At 43.0% G+C, this 21657-nt stretch overlaps 3 protein-coding genes across 4 annotated transcripts; 1 reads left to right on the forward strand and 2 right to left on the reverse strand.

Annotated features, from left to right (window-relative positions):
- Window positions 1-399: 399 nt before the first annotated feature.
- Window positions 400-12395, forward strand: LOC113718644 (protein DETOXIFICATION 31-like). Its single transcript, XM_027243533.1, is given in 7 exon segments — window positions 400-744; window positions 1018-1248; window positions 10739-11052; window positions 11257-11281; window positions 11283-11347; window positions 11666-11672; window positions 12324-12395. Coding segments are annotated over 7 exon segments (1059 nt in total).
- A 1140-nt stretch (window positions 12396-13535) lies between these two features.
- Window positions 13536-14230, reverse strand: LOC140021557 (large ribosomal subunit protein uL15x). The gene has a single exon (XM_072072673.1). It carries the CDS (start codon window positions 14139-14141, stop codon window positions 13701-13703), a length of 441 nt encoding a protein of 146 aa, XP_071928774.1. The 5' UTR covers window positions 14142-14230; the 3' UTR covers window positions 13536-13700.
- Window positions 14231-15608: 1378 nt separating this feature from the next.
- LOC113717617 (uncharacterized) lies at window positions 15609-18714 on the reverse strand. 2 transcript variants are annotated; one of them, XM_027242383.2, is made up of 4 exons: window positions 18093-18714; window positions 17118-17270; window positions 16798-17003; window positions 15609-16026 (listed from the first exon to the last, which is right to left on the reverse strand). In XM_027242383.2, exons 1-4 carry the CDS (start codon window positions 18567-18569, stop codon window positions 15819-15821), a joined length of 1044 nt encoding a protein of 347 aa, XP_027098184.1. In that variant the 5' UTR covers window positions 18570-18714; the 3' UTR covers window positions 15609-15818. The 2 variants fall into 2 exon arrangements, with proteins under 2 accessions (XP_027098184.1, XP_027098185.1); XM_027242384.2 differs by having other exon boundaries at window positions 15609-16039.
- Window positions 18715-21657: the final 2943 nt, after the last annotated feature.

The following is a 21657-nucleotide window of genomic DNA, read 5'->3' on the forward strand; positions in this document are numbered from 1 at the left end:
TTCTTGATAAATTGTGATTTTGGTTAAAGAGTTTTTATTTTTAATCGGTTTGGTTATAGAGAATGAACGGGTTTAAATTTTCTGTTCGGTTAATCGATTAATTAATTTAATATGGTCCGAGTTGGGTTGTTTGAGGGTTTGGTTTATTAAGGGACACTTGGCGAGATTCTAAGAAGTGGGACAGGATGTGACACAGGGTGTGGGACAGAAGATCCGTTCCGAAAAATCACTCCAATCTCAAATGGAACTGGGATCCTTTCCAATCTCAAAAATAGTAAATATTAAAAAGAAAGCAACGCAAATGGCCAAACTTCACAAATTTTATCAGGGCGCTATATATATATGCATAAACCTTTCAAGACTTCATCAGTTCATCTCTATTTGTAGTGCCTAGACATTATGGAGGATGGTGAGAAGCCTCTTCTATCCCACATGTGCGATGGCAATGGCCAACTCAATCCACAAAATTGCCTGACACCCCCTAGTGAGTCTTCTTCGAATTCATCCCTTTCCAAATATGAAGGTGAGATTGGTCCCATCAATGGTACCGGTGACTTCTCTAAAGAGTTCTTCATCGAAGCCAGGAAGCTCTGGTACTTGGCTGGTCCATCCATCTTCACTTCGGTTTGCCAGTATGGAATCGGGGCTCTCACTCAAATCTTTGCTGGCCAGCTGGGGACCATTCAACTAGCTGCCATTTCTGTGGAAAACTCTGTCATTGCTGCATTTGGTTATGGCATACTGGTATACATACAAACTTCGGAGTTAAAACCATTTTTAGTTGGTCCATGGTTGATGTTACTATATTCTATTCTCCATGTCCTGCTCTTGATTTTTTCCTCTACTTCGCTATCTTTCCTGAATTAAGTACTTCGGTAGAATATGTACTGAATCATATCACTGTGAACCCCTAAAATGCATTCTCCTTCTCTTGATTTTTTTTTTTTGCCCTACTTGAGCAGTTTCCTTGTCTATTCTTCTTCTTCTTCACATCTTAATGTAGATTTTCCCATACAGATGGGAATGGGAAGTGCACTAGAGACACTTTGCGAACAAGCATATGGAGCTAACAGACATAACATGCTAGGTATTTACATGCAAAGATCTTGGGTTATCCTCAATACCTTGGCACTTTGGATACTTCCTCTCTTTATATTTGCCACCCCAATTCTGAAATTATTCTGCCAGAATGCATCAATAGCTAAGGAAGCAGGAAAATTTGCCTTATGGATGATCCCACAACAGTTTGTGAAGAGGTGATTTCTGACCGGCTTGAGTGAACTGAGAGTTGGAAATGCTACAGCTGAAAAGGTCACAGCGGTCTTGGTCACCTGTTTAATTTACGAGAGGGGCTGAATCCCCCGGTATAACTCCGAAACTTAAGTCAGTTCGGGATTGAAAAAACAGTTTAATAGTATAGAGAATCAGTGTATGATTTTACCAGAAAATTGGTCATCCCCATTCTTAGTGGAAGTATTGAGTATTTATAAAGGATGGACAGGAAAGAGGGACTGCCGGCACGGGTCCCTAGAGTTATGCCATGGTCAGTGCATCAAGTTGATTTGATGGGCTCCTGCGAAAAGGCGCGCCAGAACAGTTGTCAGAGTCAGGCGGCGCATGTGTCAGAGCAGCTTTGTCAGATGTCAGAGGTGTCAGAGGTCACATCCCACCTTTCCGGGGGTCAGACACTTATACGTCACTTCGTCTTTATGACAGAAGATCCTAGTCGAGGTGGTAACCGGGTCGAAGTCACTTCCCGAAATCACGACCCGAGGGGGATTGCCGAGGCGGTGGTTCTAGAAGTACCACAGGGTGAGGCCCCCGGACTAGCCGAGCTGGAACGACCATCCTCACTAAACCCCCCAAGCCTCGGGAAGGGCGAAATCATTGCCTCCCAAGATAGTTACTTCTCGAGGCTGACAAGTGTGTAAGACACGGAGTACAGCAAGGACAAGTCATTACTGCGTCGATGGGACGGCTGGAAGAGAAGTGAAAGGACGGTTGTCAGCTTTAATGACGGATCCATAGATGGACATGAAATCAACGGTCAGATGAGCAGTATTCTCATTAATGAGGAGAGAGGTCGTGCCCTCGAGAATCCCAAAGATATCGCCTTTTCATCTTCCCCCTGTTAGCCTATAAATAGGAGTCCCTTTTTACCGTTTCACTCTTTACCAGAAATCCAAAATCACCTCAGAGTTTCGCTTTTCTGTCTTTTCACTTCGGCAATCTCTTAAACCACATCTTCTGAGTAACTCCATTTCTCCCTCTTTAGTAATGGTTAGGACAGCTAGTACCCACAAAGAGACAGTGAGGCCCGACTTCACCGAGGCAGAGAGGCCCGACCCCTCCGAGGAGAGAACCGCTTCTGAGGTCGGGGAAGGGGGAGCCGAAGCGTCTCATCAGGTCGGGACACCCCAGGGACAAAGTGAGGAAACCGAGGTTGAAGCAGAGGTCCTCTACAACGATGACCTCGGCAACGAAGTTCCCAGGGATGAGGAGGTGCAAGAACCAGCCACCCCTCCGAACTTGGCGGCAATTGACTATGGCCAGGTCCCCATGTTCAGCAGCATAATGGGTCGAGCCCTAATTACCGAACTGATCCGTCAGTACCCCTGGAGGAGGGATTACAGTATCTATTCTTTTCGGCCGGACCAGTCAGCTGAACTCCCTCCCAGGAGTAGAGTGGCAATATACCTAGACCACGAGGTTTCTCCGGGACTGCCTGAGATTCTGGGGAGTGAGAATCACTCAACTCACTCCTAATGCGATCCGGGTCCTGGTCGACTTCCAGATGTTGTGCCGACATCAGGAGATAACTCCCACAGTTAACCTCTTCCGCCGGTGCTACTCACTCAAGAACAGTGGGAGTGAAAAGGGATGGTACTACTTCGAGAACAAGGTCCCGAAGTTAGTGGTAGATGCACCCTCTTCCATCAAGGAGTGGAAGAGGAACTTTATATTTGTCTCGGCTGATGACTTCCCAAGAGGGTTCTGGTGGAGGCCTCCCACCCCGGTCAAAGAGACCTCTCCGGGTAAACTGGAGGAGGGCAACTTCAAAAAGCTGACGAAGTCGGGCCTCAGGATCAACTGTTGGGATTTTCCCGAGACAGTTCTTGTTGACGGCGGAATCAGCCGAGCTCTCATCAGCCCAGATCCTCCGCCATTTTTTTTCTAATAGGCTTGAAAAACATTGTACTTCCTCGCTCCTTGCTTTGTTTGTTTTTCCTTGATTTTAACTAACTCTCCCTTTGTACTTCGCAGTGACAAAAGTGTCCGACCAGATCACCGCGGGGGCCTCCGGGGTAAACAAGAGGTCACCAATGCGCAAGGACACGGCAGAACCGTCCACTCGGTCGAAAAAGAAAACGACCCCGGTCCCAACCATTACGGCCACGGCGAGCCGGAGATCCCCCGTGATAATCACCGGGGAGGGCTCCCGCACCTCAGCCATTCCAGTCGGTGTGCCCATCAGAGGGTTGACAATAGCCTCTCCACCCCGGGGCAGGGGAACGACGGCGTTTCCTGAAGTCTCCGTGACGGGTTCTTCCCTGTTCAACCTCCATAACGTGTCTTCACAAGAAATCGAGGAGGATAAACGGCACTCCGGCGCGCAATGGTGTCCGAAGTGGGAGTTCAACGTAAATGATCGCTGCAAAAATCCCTTAGTCGCTCAGGAGCTCCTGGTCCATTCAGTTTTGTCAAGGGATAACACCTACGCCAGGAAACTCACTCAAGGCGAACTGATGCAAAGCGCATCCGTCAGTTGGGCCTCCACTACGGCCTTCCTTGCCGAACTGACTCAGCGCTATACCAGGCTGGTCGAAAACTATCAGCCTTCGTCCGAGCTTGAGAAGAAGGTTACCGAGCAGGAGGAAAAACTAAAGACGACCGAGCAGGAACGTGACAAGGCCGAGGCGGCGCGAGAGCAGGCCGAGGCTACCAAGAATTCCTTGATGACGGCCCTTGAAGAAGAAAAAGATAGGAGGGCCCAAGAGGAACAGTCAACTCAGGCGGCCATTGAGAAAGCAGGGACCTCTGCACTGGAGGCCTTCAGGAAATCAAAGGTTTCCTCAAGGACCTTGGCGAGCTCACATTGCCGAGCGTCATGTTCGGATACACCTCAGCAGTTCATGATGCGGCTCCCTTCCTCACTCCGGAACAGCTGGAGTCCCTTTACAACAAGGATAATTTTAACGAGAATGCTAAGGAACTGATCGACCGCATGGCCGAAGGCATCTGGGCCGGGAGGGACTTGGCCGAGGTGAAGGAAGAGTTTAACAAGTGGCTGTCTGAGTTTGATCTGGACGGGGCTGAACTCCATGGCGAAAACGACGGCACTGATGGCGGAGGTGGTGGAGCTGAGGCGACTGGGGACAACCAGGACGCCGGGGTAGGGAGTGTGTAGGTGTTAACTTATCAATCGCCGAGGTGACGGGTTCTTAGGATCATACCCGACCTCGATACTATGTAACTTATTCTGATCGTTAATATAATGACTTTCAATTTCTCTTCTTTTTTATTCGATCTCGGCTAATATACTCCGGCTAATATACTCGTTCTGTCCCCTTATTTTTCACTTAGAATAAAATAATATTAAGGGAGAAATAACAGATGAGTTGAATAACCAACAAAGCACATACTCTTCAGGGGTGATACATTCTGAGGTTCTCAACGTGCCAAGTTCGAGGCACCCGAGAACCATCCCGGTAAGCTAATTTACAGTATTCGTTTTGGCTGGATTCGACAACACGGTAGGGTCCCTCCCACTTGGGGCTAAGTTTCCCCTGAGGTTCAGCTCGGCTGACCGAATTTTTCCGGAGCACAAGGTCTTCCAGATTGAATCGCAGGTGCCTGACCCGGACATTATAGTAGCCAGGTAGGATATTCTTATAAAGAGCGACTTTGACCGCTGCCATATTACGCTTCTCTTCGGCGAGGTCGAGGTCGACTCGCCGCTCTTCTTCATTAATTTCGGCAGCATACGCGGCCATTCGCGGGTTTGGCGTGATGAACTCGGCGGGGACGACAGTTTCGGATCCATACGTTAAAGAGAACAGAGTCTCTTGGGTTGCCGACCTCGGGGTGGTCCTGTAAGACCACAAAACGCTGGGAAGCTCTTCCATCCAGGATGATTCAGCTCGATGTAGTCTGGTTTTGAGACCATGAAGGAGAGTGCGATTGAAGTTTTTGGCCTGTCCATTGGCCTGAGGGTGTCCAACCGAGGTGAAATGCTGTTTGATTCCAAGGTTTTCGCACCACGCCTTGAAAGGATTATCAGCCAACTGCCTGCTGTTATCCGAGATGACCACCCGGGGTAGGCCGAAGCGTCAAACCACGCACTTTCAGAAAAAATTTTGAACGGCTGACCCAGTGATGGTTCTCAGAGACTCGGTCTCGACCCATTTGGTGAAATAATCCACCGCTACCACCCCGTAAGCGTAATTGCCTGGGGCTCTGGGGAATGGGCCGATTATATCAGTCCCCCATTGTTCGAATGGCCATGGCGAGGTGATGGGAATCATGAGGTTGGTCGGCTGGTGGTGCTCAGGGGCGTGGTGCTGGCAACCAGGACAGCTAAGGACCATGATCTGGGCATCTACCCTCATGGTGGGCCAGAAATACCCTAACAACAGAGTTTTTTTGACGAGCATCCTGTGGCCGACGTGAGTACCACAGAGTCCCTCGTGTATATCTTGGAGGATCTTTTGGCCTTCTTCTGGTGTAATACACCGCAGCCACGGGCCGAGGTAGGATCTCTTGTACAAGAGATTTTGTCGGATGGTATACCGATCTGCTTTACGCTGAAGCTTTCTCGATTCAGCTCGGTCATCAGGGAGCTTCCCCCGACTGAGAAATCGAATCAAGGGGCCCATCCAGGTGTCTCCGGGATAGACGGGGTACACGACTTCTCCTAGGTATCCCTGCTCGACTAAAACTTCCACAAGAACCGTCTTATTCAAGTCAGAAAACGAGGTAGAAGCAAGCCGAGATAAGGCGTCGGCACGCTTGTTTTGCGACCATGGTATCCTTTGGATTTCAAAAGACTCAAAGTGTGCGATCAACTGGTGGACCTTGGAGAGGTAGCGATGCATGACCTCTTCTCTGGCCTCATATTCGCCCAATATCTGGTACACGACGAGTTGGGAGTCGCTGTAGACCAAGATGTGTACGGCCCCGAGCTTACGGGCTAGCTGCAGGTCGGCGATGACCGCCTCATATTCGGCTTCGTTGTTAGAAGCAGCGAAGTCAAATCTTAAGGCATATGAACACACGTCTCCCTGGGGGTCTTCGAGGAGCAAACCCGCTCCACTACCCTCACTGTTAGACGAGCCATCCACATGCAGAATCCACCGCTGAGATTCAGCGGTGGCTGGGGTAGACTTATTTACCTCGTCGAAAGTGAGTTCAGCCAAAACATTCGCCAGGGTTTGAGCTTTGATAGCCGTCCGAGATTCGTAAGACAGGTCGTATTCTCCCAACTCAATGGCTCATTTAGTAAGGCGTCCAGAAACCTCCGGGCGTGATAAGACTTGTCTGAGGGGTTGGTCTGTTCGAAGGCAGATGTGATGAGCTAAGAAGTAGGGCTTAAGCCTGCGGGCTGCATGGATTAAGGCCAGCACGAGTTTTTTCGCCTGTGTATACCTGGTCTCCGGACTTCGGAGGACTCGGCTGACGTAATAAATTGGAGTTTGTACACCTTCTTCCCTTACCAGTACGGCGCTCACAGTTTCGACCGCGGCAGACAGGTACAAAATCAACTTGTCCCCCTGCCGAGGCGAGATGAGCGTTGGGAGGTGGTGAAGGTACTCCTTTAGTTGCTCAAAGGCCTGTTGACATTCTTCAATCCAGGAGAAGCTGCCGGCCTTCTTGAGAACCTTGAAAAAGGTAATGCCTTGAAGGCTGACTGCGACAAGAACCGGTTCAGGGCCGCCAACCGCCCTGTGAGCCTCTGCACCTCACGGATGGACCGGAGTGGAGACATTTCCTGGATCGTTCTCACTTTATTTGGATTAGCTTCAATGCCTCGCCTTGAGACGAGGTAACCCAAAAATTTTTTCGAGATGACCCCAAAAACACATTTCTTGGGGTTTACATCATTCACGTCTTCCGGAGGATCTCAAGGACCTCTTTCAGGTCATAAAGGAAAGTGGAGGTCGTCTGACTCTTGAGAAGGATGTCATCCACGTAAGTTTCGACATTTCGGCCGATCTGGGATTTGAAAGCTTGGTTGATCAGGCGTTGATATGTGTCCCCGGCATTCTTTAGTCCGAAAGGCATGGTGGTGTAGTAATAAACGCCTTGGTCTGTATAGAAGGCTGTCTTCTCCTGGTTCTCGGGACTCATTCAGATCTGGTGGTACTCCTTGAAGGCATCAAGGAAACATAGGACCTCATAACCCATTGCTGAGTCCACCAAGGTGTCGACCTTGGGCAATGGGTAGCAGTTTTTGGGACAGGCCTTATTGAGGTCAGTGAAGTCGATGCACATTCTTCAAACTCCTGTGTCCTTCTTAACCATGACCGGGTTGGATAACCAGGTCGGATACTGGACTTCCCGGATTATCTTTGCGGGCAGGAGTTTGTCCACTTTTTCACCTACAGTTCGACTGCGCTCAGGGCCGAGGTGCCTCCTTTTTTGTTTGACCGGGCGTGCCTGGGGATCAACGTTCAACTCGTGTATTATGAGGTGATGTGGGACTCCTTGGACCTCGTCCGCAGCCCAGGCGAATACGTCTCGGTATTCTCCGAGAAAATCCACCATGCCTTTCCTAATTGGATCAGGCAGATGGATGCCGACGCGGACCGTCTGATCTGGATTCGTGGGATCCAGGGAGATCTCCTCCACCTCATCTCCGGTCTCCAGTCTCGGGGGACTTCTCAGCTTGCTGAGAATCAATGCAATCAATTGAGAGGATGTTGGACCTCTTTTCTGACATAGTGCCGGAGGCCGATGTGGAGGCCTCTTACAAAGTGGCCAGGTAGCATTCTCGAGCAGCGCAGACATCGCTGCTCACCTCGGCCACACCCGCGGGGGTAGGGAACTTAAAACTCAGATGGTATGTGGAGTATACCGCCCGCAGAGCATTAAGCGTGGGTCGACCCGGGAGCAAGTTGTACGGAGAGTCGGCCTTAACTACCACGAATTTGACAGGGATGGTTCGACAACGGGAGTGATGCCCCACAGTCACCGTCAGAGTCACCATCCCTTCGAGATGCACGATGTGTCCCCCGAACCCTACCAGGGGGGTCCTCACTGGGGTCATGTGTCCCCGGGCGAATTTGAGGCTTTCAAAAGTGCGGAGGTACATGACGTCCACCGAACTCCCTGGGTCAACGTAGACCTTCTTAACAATATAGTTGTTGGTGAGTACTTCAATCACCAAAGTTTCATGGCTACTAGAGGCAGTTGGGACAGGATCACTGGGTCCGTAAGAGATCACCTCGGATAGGTGAGAGCTTGACTCGGCCTGATCCGGGTTGGCTTGCCTGTAGGTTCTCTTCCGGGAGTTCTGACTATCCCCTCCCGTCGGACTCCCTTCGATGGTGTTGATGACCATAGCTATATTTGGCCCATATCCCAACCCATGACCTGAAGATCCGTCTCCGGGAGGCATTCTCGCCTCCCTAGGATCCTTAGGGGACCTACAGCTGCTTCTTGATACCCGCCTCTCGTCTCGGCGTTGGTCACTCCGGCTTTCGCGTCGGGGTTCATTACGTTGGTGACCGCCACCTCGGCGAATGAACTGCTTCAGGTGCCCTTGCCTGATGAGGTTCTCGATCTCCTTCTTAAGGTCGTTGCAGTCCTCGGTCTCGTGCCCGATGTCTCGGTGGTACAGGCAGTAGAGGTTGAAGTTCCTCTTGTCTCTGCTACCGAACATCTTCGGAGGTGCTTTCCCGAGGTTGTTCTGTTCCATCACTGACAACACCCGGGACCGAGTAGTGTTCAAAGGGGTCAACTCAGACTCGGGGATGGATGCTTTCCCCTTGGAGATCTGGTCGAACACGCTGCGGCGGTCTCGGTTAGGGCTTTGGAAGTTCCCTGTCCCTACTTCACTTCGACCAGCCTTTTTTCCCTTTCGGGGATCGGTCCTTGAGCGAGCGGTCTGGACCTCTTTCTTCATGCGGTTGAGATCTTCGACCTGTATGCCCTTCTCGACCTTCAACCACAGTTCATGGAGTGTGCGGGGATATTTCTTGTGGATCCCCGTATTGATTACCCCGGCAACGAACCCATGGGTAAAAGCAGCAATGGTAACTTGCTCATTGGGGTTAGGTATCTGCACGCTTTCTTCGTGGAACCTCTGGACGTACGATCGGAGTGACTCTCCCGGGTTCTGTTGCATATTCAACAGATAAGCCGAGGTACTGGTCGTAGGTCGGTAGGAGACAAATCGGTGAAGAAATTTCTCCACTAATTCCCCCAGGGTTGAAATGCTCCTAGATTCTAAACCCCAGAACCATTTTCGAGCTGTCCCTGGAGGATACTGGAAAAGCCTGGCATATGACGGGGTCAGGGATGCAATATAGGCGGAAGGCCGAGATGAAAGCATGAATGTGGTTTTCAGGATCACCTCGGCCCTCGTAAGATTGTATCGAGGGGAGTTTGAAGTTGGGAGGAAGCCTCTCCTCGTTGATGTCATCCGTGAAGGGTGGATCCCTCTTGTAATCCACCCCAACTCTCTCTATGGGTCGAGGTTCCTCCTCAGGTCGTCGCCCCAAGAGCCCTCTTGACAATGACCTGGTCAGGGAGGCTACCTTAGAGGTGGCCTTAGAGAATGCTCTCTTTGAGGCACTCCGGCTCAGGCGCCTCCCGTCGGACTCTTCTTCGGACGAACCTTCAGGGGATCCATCCGACTTCCTTTTAGAGGACTCGGCCTTTTGCTTGCCTTATCTCTTGAGATACCTTTCTAACTCCTCGAAGATGTTAGGGTTCTCGATCACAAACTCGGCCATACGGGTTATGGCTTCTTCGTTTGCGGGCTGGGTCCTCGGGGACTCCTGCCCTTCGAAAATATCTTCCTGCTGAGCCGCATTACTCTGCTCAGCCCCAATAGTGAGAGCTTTCCTGCTCCTAGAACGCGTAGGCTTCATCCTCTGATGTCTTCGCGTTCCCATAGACGGCGCCAATTGAAGAGGTGATTTCTGACCGGTTAGAGTGAACCGAGAGCTGGAAATGCTACAGCTGAAAAGGTCACAGCGGTCTTGGTCACCTGTTTAATTTACGAGAGGGGCTGAATCCCCCGGTATAACTCCGAAGCTTAAGTCAGTTCGGAATTGGAAAAACAGTTTAATAGTATAGAGAATCAGTGTATGGTGTTTTACCAGAAAATTGGTCATCCCCATTCTCAGTGGAAGTATTGAGTATTTATAGAGGATGGACAGGAAAGAGGGACTGCCGTCACGGGTCCCTAGAGTTATGACATGGTCAGTGCATTAAGTTGATTTGATGGGCTCCTGCGAAAAGGCGCACCGGAACAGTTGTCAGAGTCAGGCGGCGCATGTGTCAGAGCAGCTTTGTCAAATGTCAGAGGTGTCAGAGGTCACATCCCACCTTTCCGGGGGTCAGACACTTATACGTCACTTCGTCTTTATAACAGAAGATCCTAGCCAAGGTGGTAACCGGGTCGAAGTCACTTCCCGAAGTCACGACCCGAGGGGGATTGCCGAGGTGGTGGTTCCAGAAGTACCACAGGGTGAGACCCCCGGACTATCCGAGCTGGAACGACCATCCTCAGTTTGCATATGCAATAACAATTCCCCTAGCAAAGTTTCTGCAAGCACAAAGTAAAGTCATGGAAATGGCTGTGATATCTGCAATTGCTGTTTGTCTGCATGCCTTTCTGGGCTGGCTTGTTATGATGAAGCTGCGATTGGGACTTCTGGGTGCGGCCTTGATGCTTAATGCATCATGGTGGTTCATAACGATAGGCCAGTTCTTGTATGTCATGTCTGGGAACTGTGGTCGATCTTGGTCTGGATTCTCCCGGAAAGCCCTAAGAAATCTCTCAGGATTTGTCAAGTTGTCAATTTCATCAGCTGTAATGCTTAGGTAATTAAGTTCTCGTGGCTTTTTTTATTTCCTAATTTCCTTTAGACGCAGATTGTTTTTTATTCTGCAGTTACTAGTAAATTGAAAGATGTGTAAAGATCAAGTTCAATTAAACTTCAAAGCCATCCCGCTGCTTGAAATTTAATCATGTAAAACGATATGTAATCTAGAGTGATTCGCTTTTGAATGTTACAAATTTTGCAGCTTGGAGATATGGTATATTATGGCGCTAGCTGACACTTGTTGCTGGACATCTAAAGAATGCTGAAGTTTCCGTAGATGCTTTGTCTATATGGTAAGTTGAATCTATATGGCTGGGGCATGCGGCCGAGCTTGGTCTGGATTTTCCTGGAAAGCTTTCACAAATCTCTCCGAGTTTGTCAAGTTATCCATTTCATCAGCTGTGATGCACTGGTATGTAATTTTAATTTTAGCAGCCGGTGGCAGCTGCTTCGGATTACCTGACTGGAAGTTGCTGGGGGAAATTTTCCCAAAAAAAAAAATCTCAGATTGGAAATTTTGAATTGATTAATGGCATACGTACGTTCTTTTTATTTTTAATTTAATGTACGTTCTAATTGATAATGTGGTGAAATTATCTTGCATTTTGCAGCTTGGAGGTATGGTATATTATGGCCCTAACACTTGCTGCTGGCTATTTACCGAATTGATGCTTTTGTCTATATGGTGAGTTAGAATCAGGCCGGGTGAAAGGTTGACAAATTACTAATTAACGTGTTTTGAAATAAATTATATTAATCATCAAGTCAGTAACTTAAACATACATACAAAATGTGTATGTACTTCTGCAGTTAATAAAAATTTTAGTTAAGAAAATAGAAAATAGACAACCTGAGCTTAGTGGTTTAGGCTTTACAGCTTTAATGGTCTGTGGCATATTAACCTAGAAGTACATAAATAACGACGTCGATAGCCAATCAATGCCTTCACCAGGTTAATTATATATATAAAAAAAAAAGCCAACTTCAATTCCGCTGCTATTAAAACTTGTACCATATATTAGTTTTATGAATTCTTATGCTTTTCACTATATATTCATGCGAGAAAGCTAAACCTTTCTCACGATTGTTGAGCAAAGATTTTCGCTATGTTTTTTTTAACCTTAAACTGATTGGGAGATGTAGCGAGGATAACTGCAACTAGATTTTCATTATTGGCAACTTCTTATGAATCTCAAAGTGCAGCTGATTTCTCTTAAACCTATTAAAGGGAACTCACACTGGGCTTGTGGCGCTTAACATTATATGCAGGCATATGCTGCTGAAGAGAGACTAAAACTGTGGGGAGGGGAAACGGAGGCTCAAATTGATGAAGTAAAATGAATGGCTTCCCGACCTGTAACGATGAACCATTCTGAGTTTCTTTGTTCGATGTTTGGTTTGGCAATGACATTGAAAATAGCCAAAAATTTATTGATGGGTTTGGGTCCTACGGCACAAAAAAGGAAGGAATCCGTTGGACCCATTCACTGGTAGGATTTTCTTTTCATGGTTTGTCATCTTGAGTCTTCTATAGCATACATCATATAACCATCCTAATTTGGTGACACCTCATTATATTCGTAATTTCTGCTTTCAATTTTAGCTGAATACCTACAGTAATCCACATTAAAAAGCTCAACCTTCCATGAGCAAATTCGCGCTTCAGTAGACGAGATATCAATCTATGTGAAGATAACAGACAATCATTTCTGGCAAAATCAAAATGCAAGTATCAAACTCCTGATGCTTGAGATTAGCAGTAGCCAAGAAAAACTACGATTGGTTATCTGCCAGACTTGACGCTATAAGAAATTATGGCCCTTTTGTTAAGAGCAACCCTGTTCTCAGCTATCATATCATGAAACGGACAGAAATAAACACATGTACCCAAATTTCATACGAGGCCAATCACTATCCAAGAATTCAAGGCCGAAATGGTAGTAGGTTCTCAACATTCTCCATTTTGAATTGCTATACTACAGTTTCAGTTCCCCAACCCTGGAAAAGTGGAACTAAGGAGACACATGCAGATTTCTTCCACCCCTAGACTATTAGAAAAGAAACATACTTTCATTTCCCAGATTCATTCAAAAATTAGGTTTTAAAACATAACTACTAAAGTCTAGCCAACCAGGCAAACGCTATCATTTCAAAACTAAATTGTTTTATTGATAGGAACTAAGTGGAATCCATAAATCCACCCAGACACACAACATAATCCCAAAACTAATAGCATCTATAAGCTTTAGATTAAAACCGCACCCAATTACAATAAGCAGGCTCGAAATTTACAGAGACTCAAAACAAATAATTCGAACCAGATAGCAAGTCATGAAACCTCTGTAAGATCATAACAAGTATAGCGAACCAGAAAGCACAATCGAGGGATATATGATAGATTAAATTTGATCTCTAAGTAGAGCAAATTTTAACGCCTAACATCCCAAGTAAATGCTAGCATATACCATAAAAATCCATCCATAGTGCTGAAATTAATCTGCTGAATAACATTAAAAACATCCATAAAAAGGGTCCAATAACATTCATTTCATAGCAACAAAATTTAAGGGGTAAATCCAAAAAAGTGCCAAATTATAATACTACTAATAAAACCTCAGACTTAGTAAATCCAAGAAGCAAAACAACCTAAGCAGTGAGAACAACAGCCCCACCAGCTTCCTTAATCTTCTTCTCAGCAGTCTTGGAAACGAGCTTGGCCTTAACAACAACAGGTTGATTTTCAGGCAAAACTCCCTTACCCAAAACCTTAAAGTATCCGAACTGGGTGACATCAATCAAAGGGACGTTGTCCTTGGTAGCTTTGTCCTTAGCTTCTTGAGGAACCAAAGACCAGAGCTTATCGATGTTGACAATGGGGCAATGGAATTTGTTACGGAGCTTGTGGAAGTACCTCATACCAACTTTCCCGAAGTAACCCGGATGGTACTTGTCGAATAGTATCCTGTGGTGGTGCATGCCTCCGGCGTTACCTCTTCCTCCGGGATGCTTGCGGTGCTTGCCGATCCTTCCGTGGCCGGCGCTGACGTGGCCCCTCTTCTTTCTGTTCTTCTTGAAACGGGTCGTCATGGTGGCGGACTCGGGATGTGGGGAAGAGAAGGAGGGTTTTTGGAGCGGCTGGGGAGAACAGAGGAGGGCGCTAGGGTTTGTTGGTATATGTAGTAGGGCAAAAAATCTGGACGGCCCTCAACTTATTAAGTTTATAGATGTTTAGCCCTCCAATTATTAAGTGTATAATTTCTGTCCCTCAAACTTGTAAAAGGTATATTTCTCACCCTTTTAATTAGAGATAACTTTAGAAACTCCCTCTGAGATTTTTATTAATATCACTTGACATTTTTAAAATTTCAAAAATATTACTACCATCTCCTAAAATCATATTTTTTTTTGTAACGATCTAAACCTTGTATCATTCAAATATTCTTATAATAATCATTTTATAAGAGAGATATTTTTCTTCCAATTCCACCTTTTTTTGTTATCTTATATTGAATTTTTTACCAAATTGATTATACTATAAGATTTACATTATTTACCTATAAATTTTCTGTTCCATAATTTTCTGCCTAAAAGTTGTTAAACTAGCAAAGATAATTTTGTCAATTCATATGCTATGATAGTGATTGATGGTCTTTAAAACTTAAAAGGGGCCAAGTGATATTATCCTAAACTTTAGGAGATGCTTCTGAAAGTATCTCTAGTAAAAAATGTGGAGAATATATCTTTTTATAAGTTTGAAAGGTAAAAATATGCACTTAATAGTTGAAGGATCAAAAGTTAACTAACTCTACTGGTTGAGGACTATTCAGATTTTTTACCCTATGTATTAAGGAGACGATGAGTCGTCAGTTTACTGTTTTCGCCTTGGAGTTTGGGGAATTTGGTTCTTCAAAGAAGAGTAGAATGGGAAGCTTAGTGTTAGTTTACTGTTTTTGCCTTGGAGTTTGGGGAGTTTAGTTCTGCTAAGAAGGGTAGAATGGGAAGCTGAGTGTTGTGTGGAGTTGGATTAGGCCCATCAGGGTTTTGTGCGGCGGACGAGGCCGCTGAGGGAGATCAATTTGCAAATTGGGCCTGTTTTTCCTCCCTCATTTTTGTGCATTCACGGTTTATTCTTCTCGTTTCAGTGTCACGGTTGTAGATTTGTCATAATTTTACAGTTCAACAAACAAATATTTCGGCGCAGAAAATTTTTCCAGATCCCAGGATTCTTCTTCTTTACTTGTGATCGGTACCATCTTTAGTCTTTTTTTGTTTCTTCATTTCAGCCCTTTTGCGTGTTAGTAGGGTTGTGATTTGTGAAATGGCATCTTGGGCTTTGGTTACCAATTGAGCTCCACTCAGCTGAACATCATAATTCGTGGATTTATTTTTTTTAAAAAAAACTATTATTGAAGGAGCCAATGGAATGTATAAGCTATATGTCAAAAAAATAATGATAAATTTAATTCAGGAATAAAAAGACATATTTGATTAATCAGAGTTCAAGAAATTGTATGAGGGAGATAGATAAAAGTAAGAACAAAAGACCGTTGGGTATAAATGTACAAGGAAATGTTTTATACTTAAATGCAGATAAAAATGTTCAAGAATATACTATATTCCACTAAAGAATCCAGAGAAAGGAAGGCATTTACATATACATTTTTCAGGCTTCAGCTGACATCCTTTTATGAGTTCCACCTGTTACTTTGGCTATAATCTGCCAATTGACTTCAAAATCCAATGATATAAAAGAATGGAAGCATTTTACTTTTGCAGTAAAAGAGCAGCTCCAACCAGCCCTACCCATAATGTCAAAGCTATCCAAAAGGTTTGGTTCTTCTCCAAGCCAACCGGGGGTTTCCATGCCAAGAAGTCTGCTAAGTAGTCTCTACCTGATGGAAGCTGATTAGTAGTAGAGAAACTTCTCTTTTGATCTTTGTCCTTGTATTTGTCAGTCCATGTTGCCGCATAGCTGTCAAATTCAACTGCATGAGTAATGTATCATTCCAGGGGAATTACCCATTCATGAGAACAAGATGCCAATCCCCAATCCAATTATAAGAATGAAGAGGAAAGGAAATATGGAAACATTGATTCACAAGCTCAATAAGCTAAGGAGAAGAGCGTTTCTTCCACTAATATCCTTTAATATTACTAGTGTGAAAAGCCACCCAAACTTTATTCAAGCAACACTTTTGCTCATAATTTGATTTGATTTTTTTTCCCATCCCTCCCCACGCCCTTCCTACCCCTAGTTGTCAGGCCTAGGATTCAAACCTTGAACCTAACAGCGACTCATGATTTAATAGTTAAAAGTACAAAGACCATCAGTAGCAGCTCGTCTATTATTCTCTCTGTTATCTGGTTTGTTATCTTGCCTAGGCACCGTCATAACCCTTCTTTCTTTTCCATCAATATGCTAGTCTAGCTAATTAGAGATAACGAAGACTGAAGCATCAAAAAGCAGGGACTAGTGACCATCATTATATCTTCAAGTATTCAACATGCGTCTTCACGGACTTCAACACTTGGAACTCTATAAACTGTTGTTGCTAAAATTGACTTTAAACCTGGAAATACATAAAAGCGTCCATTATGTGCCACTGCTAGTTCCTCAGCACTTAGTAGATGTATTTTCTATGTTACCAAGCCATTAATGCATTAATACATGAAGAATTTATATCCTGAAGCAGAAGCCAGCAATTTCTGCTGAGACAAACACACAGAAATACATGGAACTTACCTATCGTAGCTAGAACCTATCAGTGGTATGGTAACCATCTCTTCCTGGGTTATCTTGAGCTTAGGTGCTTGCAATATGTAACGCAGTTCTGCAGCTTGCCGCCGAATGCTGACACTGGGATGTTTTTTCTCCAGCTGCTGGTAAAGTGCTATGCAATCTGCATGTCGATTGTTAGCTTCATAGGCCATTGCAAGCCATATTTGTATCTGATGAAACAAAAAGCATGTTATAGAAAATTAAAGATCATGATAAATATATATATATTAAAAAAAATCCAATAAGACCACAACAGATCCTTCTCTAAAAAGTTGAGTACTAACCTCACCACCAAACAAAGTTGGCCTGGGAATGATGGTGAGGGCAGCTTCAAGAAACTCAATGGCACGTCCATACATTCCCCTCCCATAAGCTTTCTGACCCAAGTCAAACATCAATTGAGCCATTTTTCTCCGTTCAGCTTGCTCCTTTGCTACCTACTCTCACAGAAAAACAACTAGAATTAAGCTTTACCATCAGATGAGAACTATGATAGAACAACAAAATTTCAATACCTTGGACAAATCATTAATTCTTATGCTACAAAATATAGTGTGAGATGACCATTTTCATTATCCCATAACCCGTTGTCAAATTTCCCTAGATAACCACCATCTGGCACATTCTTCATAATGCATATTTAGTAACCGCAGTTATAACCAAATTTCTCCATGTTTTACATGGAAGCTTGAACGCCAGAGAATCTGCACTAGTTCAGGCAGTAACCATTTCCTACCAGCCAAAGTACTTCCTCTTTTTCCCAATAATAAGACAACTGTTCCTTGCCACCAAGTCCAATAGTTTAGCATAATGACAATCTACACAATGGATAATCTACAACAACTTAAAGAATAATGTAAAGAATAGAATAAGAAAGACGAAATTTTGAATGATGTAGTAGTACCATTACACACAGTAGCAACAAACTCATCAAAATGAATTTACCGAGACACAATTTAATAAGTATAGTCTGTATAGATCTGACTCATTCTCCGGTTGGCAGCTAACATATAAATCTTAAAATAACTAACCTGCCTTAATACAACTTTCTTTTTTATGAAGGATTATAAAACTTGATCCATATCCATATACTAATCTCTCTTAATAGTAGTCATAGCTCAAAACGAATTCAAATTAACAAAACAAATCAAACAACTCCAAACAGAAGGTAACATCCACATCATCTGAAATCAGCCCAAAAATCCATAACTATTGAGTAAATGAAAAACCCGAAAAAAATAGGAAAACAATTTAATGACCTTTTCGAGCTCTTTTTTTACTCTCATCCGTTTCTCTTCCTCAGTATCTTCCTTATTCTCCCCACCAACTTCCTTAAACTCCTCGTCCACTCTATTCTGCACTTCTTCAGCCTTCTTTTCCAGCTCCCTCATCTCCTCAATTTCCTTCACTCTCCTCCTCATCTCTTCCTCCCAATTAAACCCATCCTCATCCGCGAACCCATTCCCATTTTCGTCGTCGCTGGAGTTCTCGTAGTCCACTGCATTCACCTTTGACTTGGACTTTAACTTTTCTTTTTTAGCAAAAGATTTTTCTTTTCGGATTTCCCCATCGAATTCTGGGGCAAAAGATTCTTTCTTGAACAGGTTCAAGACGACGTCGGAGAGAATTGGGACCGGCGGGCGGTGGGATTTTCGGTCGGGTAACGTGCAGTAGCGTGGAGATGTTACGCGAGCTGGGTCCAGTATTAGAGCTAAATTGCCAAGCACTGCAGCCATGCTTGGAACGGCGTCGTGTTACACTAGTATTTTATTTATTTATTTGCAGTGGGAAGATGATGATACAAGGTACAAAACAGTTTCGGTCAGTCGAGGAAGAAGATGAACGAGAAGAAAGAGATATTTTGTGCAAGAGGATGCCAAAATGACTTTAAAGGCCACAAAGAAGCTAGCTAATGAATAATTACTCAGTATTGGTTGGGATTGTCTTTCAAAAATTATTTTTGTATTTCGAGGATACACAGGTTATTTGAAATAATTATTATAATATTTTTTATGATATAATATATGTAAGATAAAAAAATAATAAAAAATCGTGTATATGATGTAAGTAAAACAAAATTTGATTTTTTTTTTTGAAATTTTTTATATCCAAACAAGCTCACTCGTAAATATTTTAAAAATAACTTTAAAAATAATTCAAAAAATACACACACTATCAAACATAACTTATAAAGATATATTAAAAAAATATTTTCTTTTTTTACCCGCCATAATCACTTACCACCGCCAAGACCCCTATCTCTTCTTTTCTCAACTTCTTGCCCTTCTTTCTTTCCTCTACCTCCTCCCTTTCCTGTTTAGTGTGTGATTAGATTTGGTTGCGATCTTCTAACTGGTTACACTAGAGAGGAAGGCTACGAGAGGGCGAAAAAGGAGGAATGAAAGGAAGAAAAGAAGGAAATGAGGAAGGAGGAGTAAGGAGAAAGAGGGAAGACAAAAGACGAAAAAGAGAGAGTAGGAGAAAAACCACAGGCAGGAACGGTTGCACACCACATAATTTTATTTGCACACGGCGTAACTTTGTTTGCACAATGTGTAACTTTAGAACAAAATTTTGTGAGTCCCACACACATTGTGAAAATCAAGGTACAAAAAGTGATCTAGACCTTACAATTTTTTATGGTCAAATCCTGGGCATGAACTGTTCAAGGAATGGTCTTTCTGATGACCTTCCCTGCCCCTTATCCGTAGGAGAGAGGGGCTGGGGCGACAAGGTGGGTGTTGCTGTTTAATTTGTGAAAGGTATCTAAAAATTTTAAATTTTAAAAATACCCACAAAACAGCCAAAAAAATATATCTACACTAAAAAATTTTCATATACACCAATGTAGTAAAATTTTTAAAAAATATTCTCGAAAACAACTAATTTATGCGCGAGCCATCATTCGATCCATATAGAATGAACTCGTTTAGCTTGGTTTTACAATACATACATTTTGATTAGTTTAATCCACTCCATCTTTTACGTAATGTTTGTTCGCAAGGAAAATTGTGTTCATTTAGCAAGAAAATAGAAAATTTCTCTTACTTTATTGCATTTTAAGTCCTACAAGATTTGTGGGATTTTGACAAAAAACTATTAGTTGCATAAAATATTTTTGATAACTATCACTAAGTATCGTTGACTTTCTCTTTTCTCTCAATTTGTTTGATTTTTTTTTTTTTGTTAAATCTCAATTTGTTTGATGATAATCATACCTTTCTATTTTCTCTCAATTTGTTTCATGATAATCACACGTATATTGGAGAAGATATTGATTTTCCTTTACTTCACTTTTCTATACTACATCTTACCACACAACTTTCTTTCTATCCAAACAAAATCTTAACAGATATAATTTAGTGTATTTTTTTTATGTTAATCAGATTGAAGTTAAAAAAAAAGTTTAATTAATATTTTGCAAGCTTAGTATAACTAATTGAAGAAAATAATTTTAAACAAACTTTTTAGTCTAGTCCAATTGGTTAACTTGATTTTTTTTTCTTTTTATAGTTTTTATTGAAAGTTTGGATTAATCTTGTATACATTAACAATATACACGTTAGTACCTTTAAATGTATATCACACATGCAAATATAAAATATGAGTTCAAATTAAGATCAAACAGTGTAATGTGCTAATATATACACCATCAGTATATAGATTAGAAAAATTCTATGATTTCGTTTGAGTATCATTTCCTCAACTTGTATTTATTACTAGAGATAAATAGTTTAAAATTTAAATATTTAATAATGTTTAATCTAAGGGTTAATAATATTTATTTCACCGTCCAACACTGAATTTCACTTATAAATATGATATCCAAGAGGTGCCATACAGTCTCGTGAATAGATTAATCCTTAGGCACAGATATCGGTTTACTTGATGACCATTTTATATGGTTGTAGGCTTGTCCCGAAAAAAGTGTAGACGTGGCGCACCGTCAACGTAGCCCTTGAGGATGAAAGCAATCTCCACGGCAACCAAAAGCTAAGTTCAAATGGCGTGGCTTTTTTTTTTGGACCAAAAAAAAGCAATCAAGCGGTGTGAAATGAAAGAAGAAGTTCAAATTAAAAACCTTCACGGCATCCAGTCCCAGATGCTGATGAAAGCTTGTGGCGGGCTGGCGGCTGACGCTCAGTTGCAACTTTGTACTGAATCGTTGGATTGTTGGGCTAAAGGCGATGAATGTTCCTACTTTTGTAAATGTTTGTAATTCAGCCGAGTCAATTCAGCAGCACGGGTGTTGTTTGTTTGAATTGCTACTTTTAAAAGTTTTACAAAAATCGTTATGTTGAAAATTAAAAAAATAGTTAAAAAATATGTTTATGAAAATTGTAAATATATTTTTTCACAAAACTATAAACCAAACAAGGTACGATTTGAAACAATTCACAGATTGCTGTACACATGTTTCGGTTTTGTAAATAGTACGTTTTTGTTGCTTAGGCCCAAAAAGAAAAAGAAATGGTCATCCTATTTTAACCGTCCCTCCATTACACTTACCAAGTTTAGAAGAGGAGAAAATATTATACTAATAGATAAGTTGTAAATTGTATAGTATAACTTTCTAAACCACATTTGTATTGAGCATTCGTGTGGTAAAAGAAGCAAATACCTATACATATATATATTTAACGGGTGTTCTATGAATCCTCGTTAAAATGTATTTCAGGTGTTAAATTTTTAAAAATATAAAATTAATTTAAAAAATATAAATACAAGATAACTAATTAGAAAAAGTTTATAAATATAAAAGAAAGTAATAGTTGTTATTATGTATATATATATATAGTAAGTTGAGTGAAATATAAATGCATT

This window comes from Coffea arabica, chromosome 11e (genome assembly GCF_036785885.1).
Source record: "Coffea arabica cultivar ET-39 chromosome 11e, Coffea Arabica ET-39 HiFi, whole genome shotgun sequence".
Taxonomy (NCBI): Eukaryota; Viridiplantae; Streptophyta; class Magnoliopsida; order Gentianales; family Rubiaceae; genus Coffea; species Coffea arabica.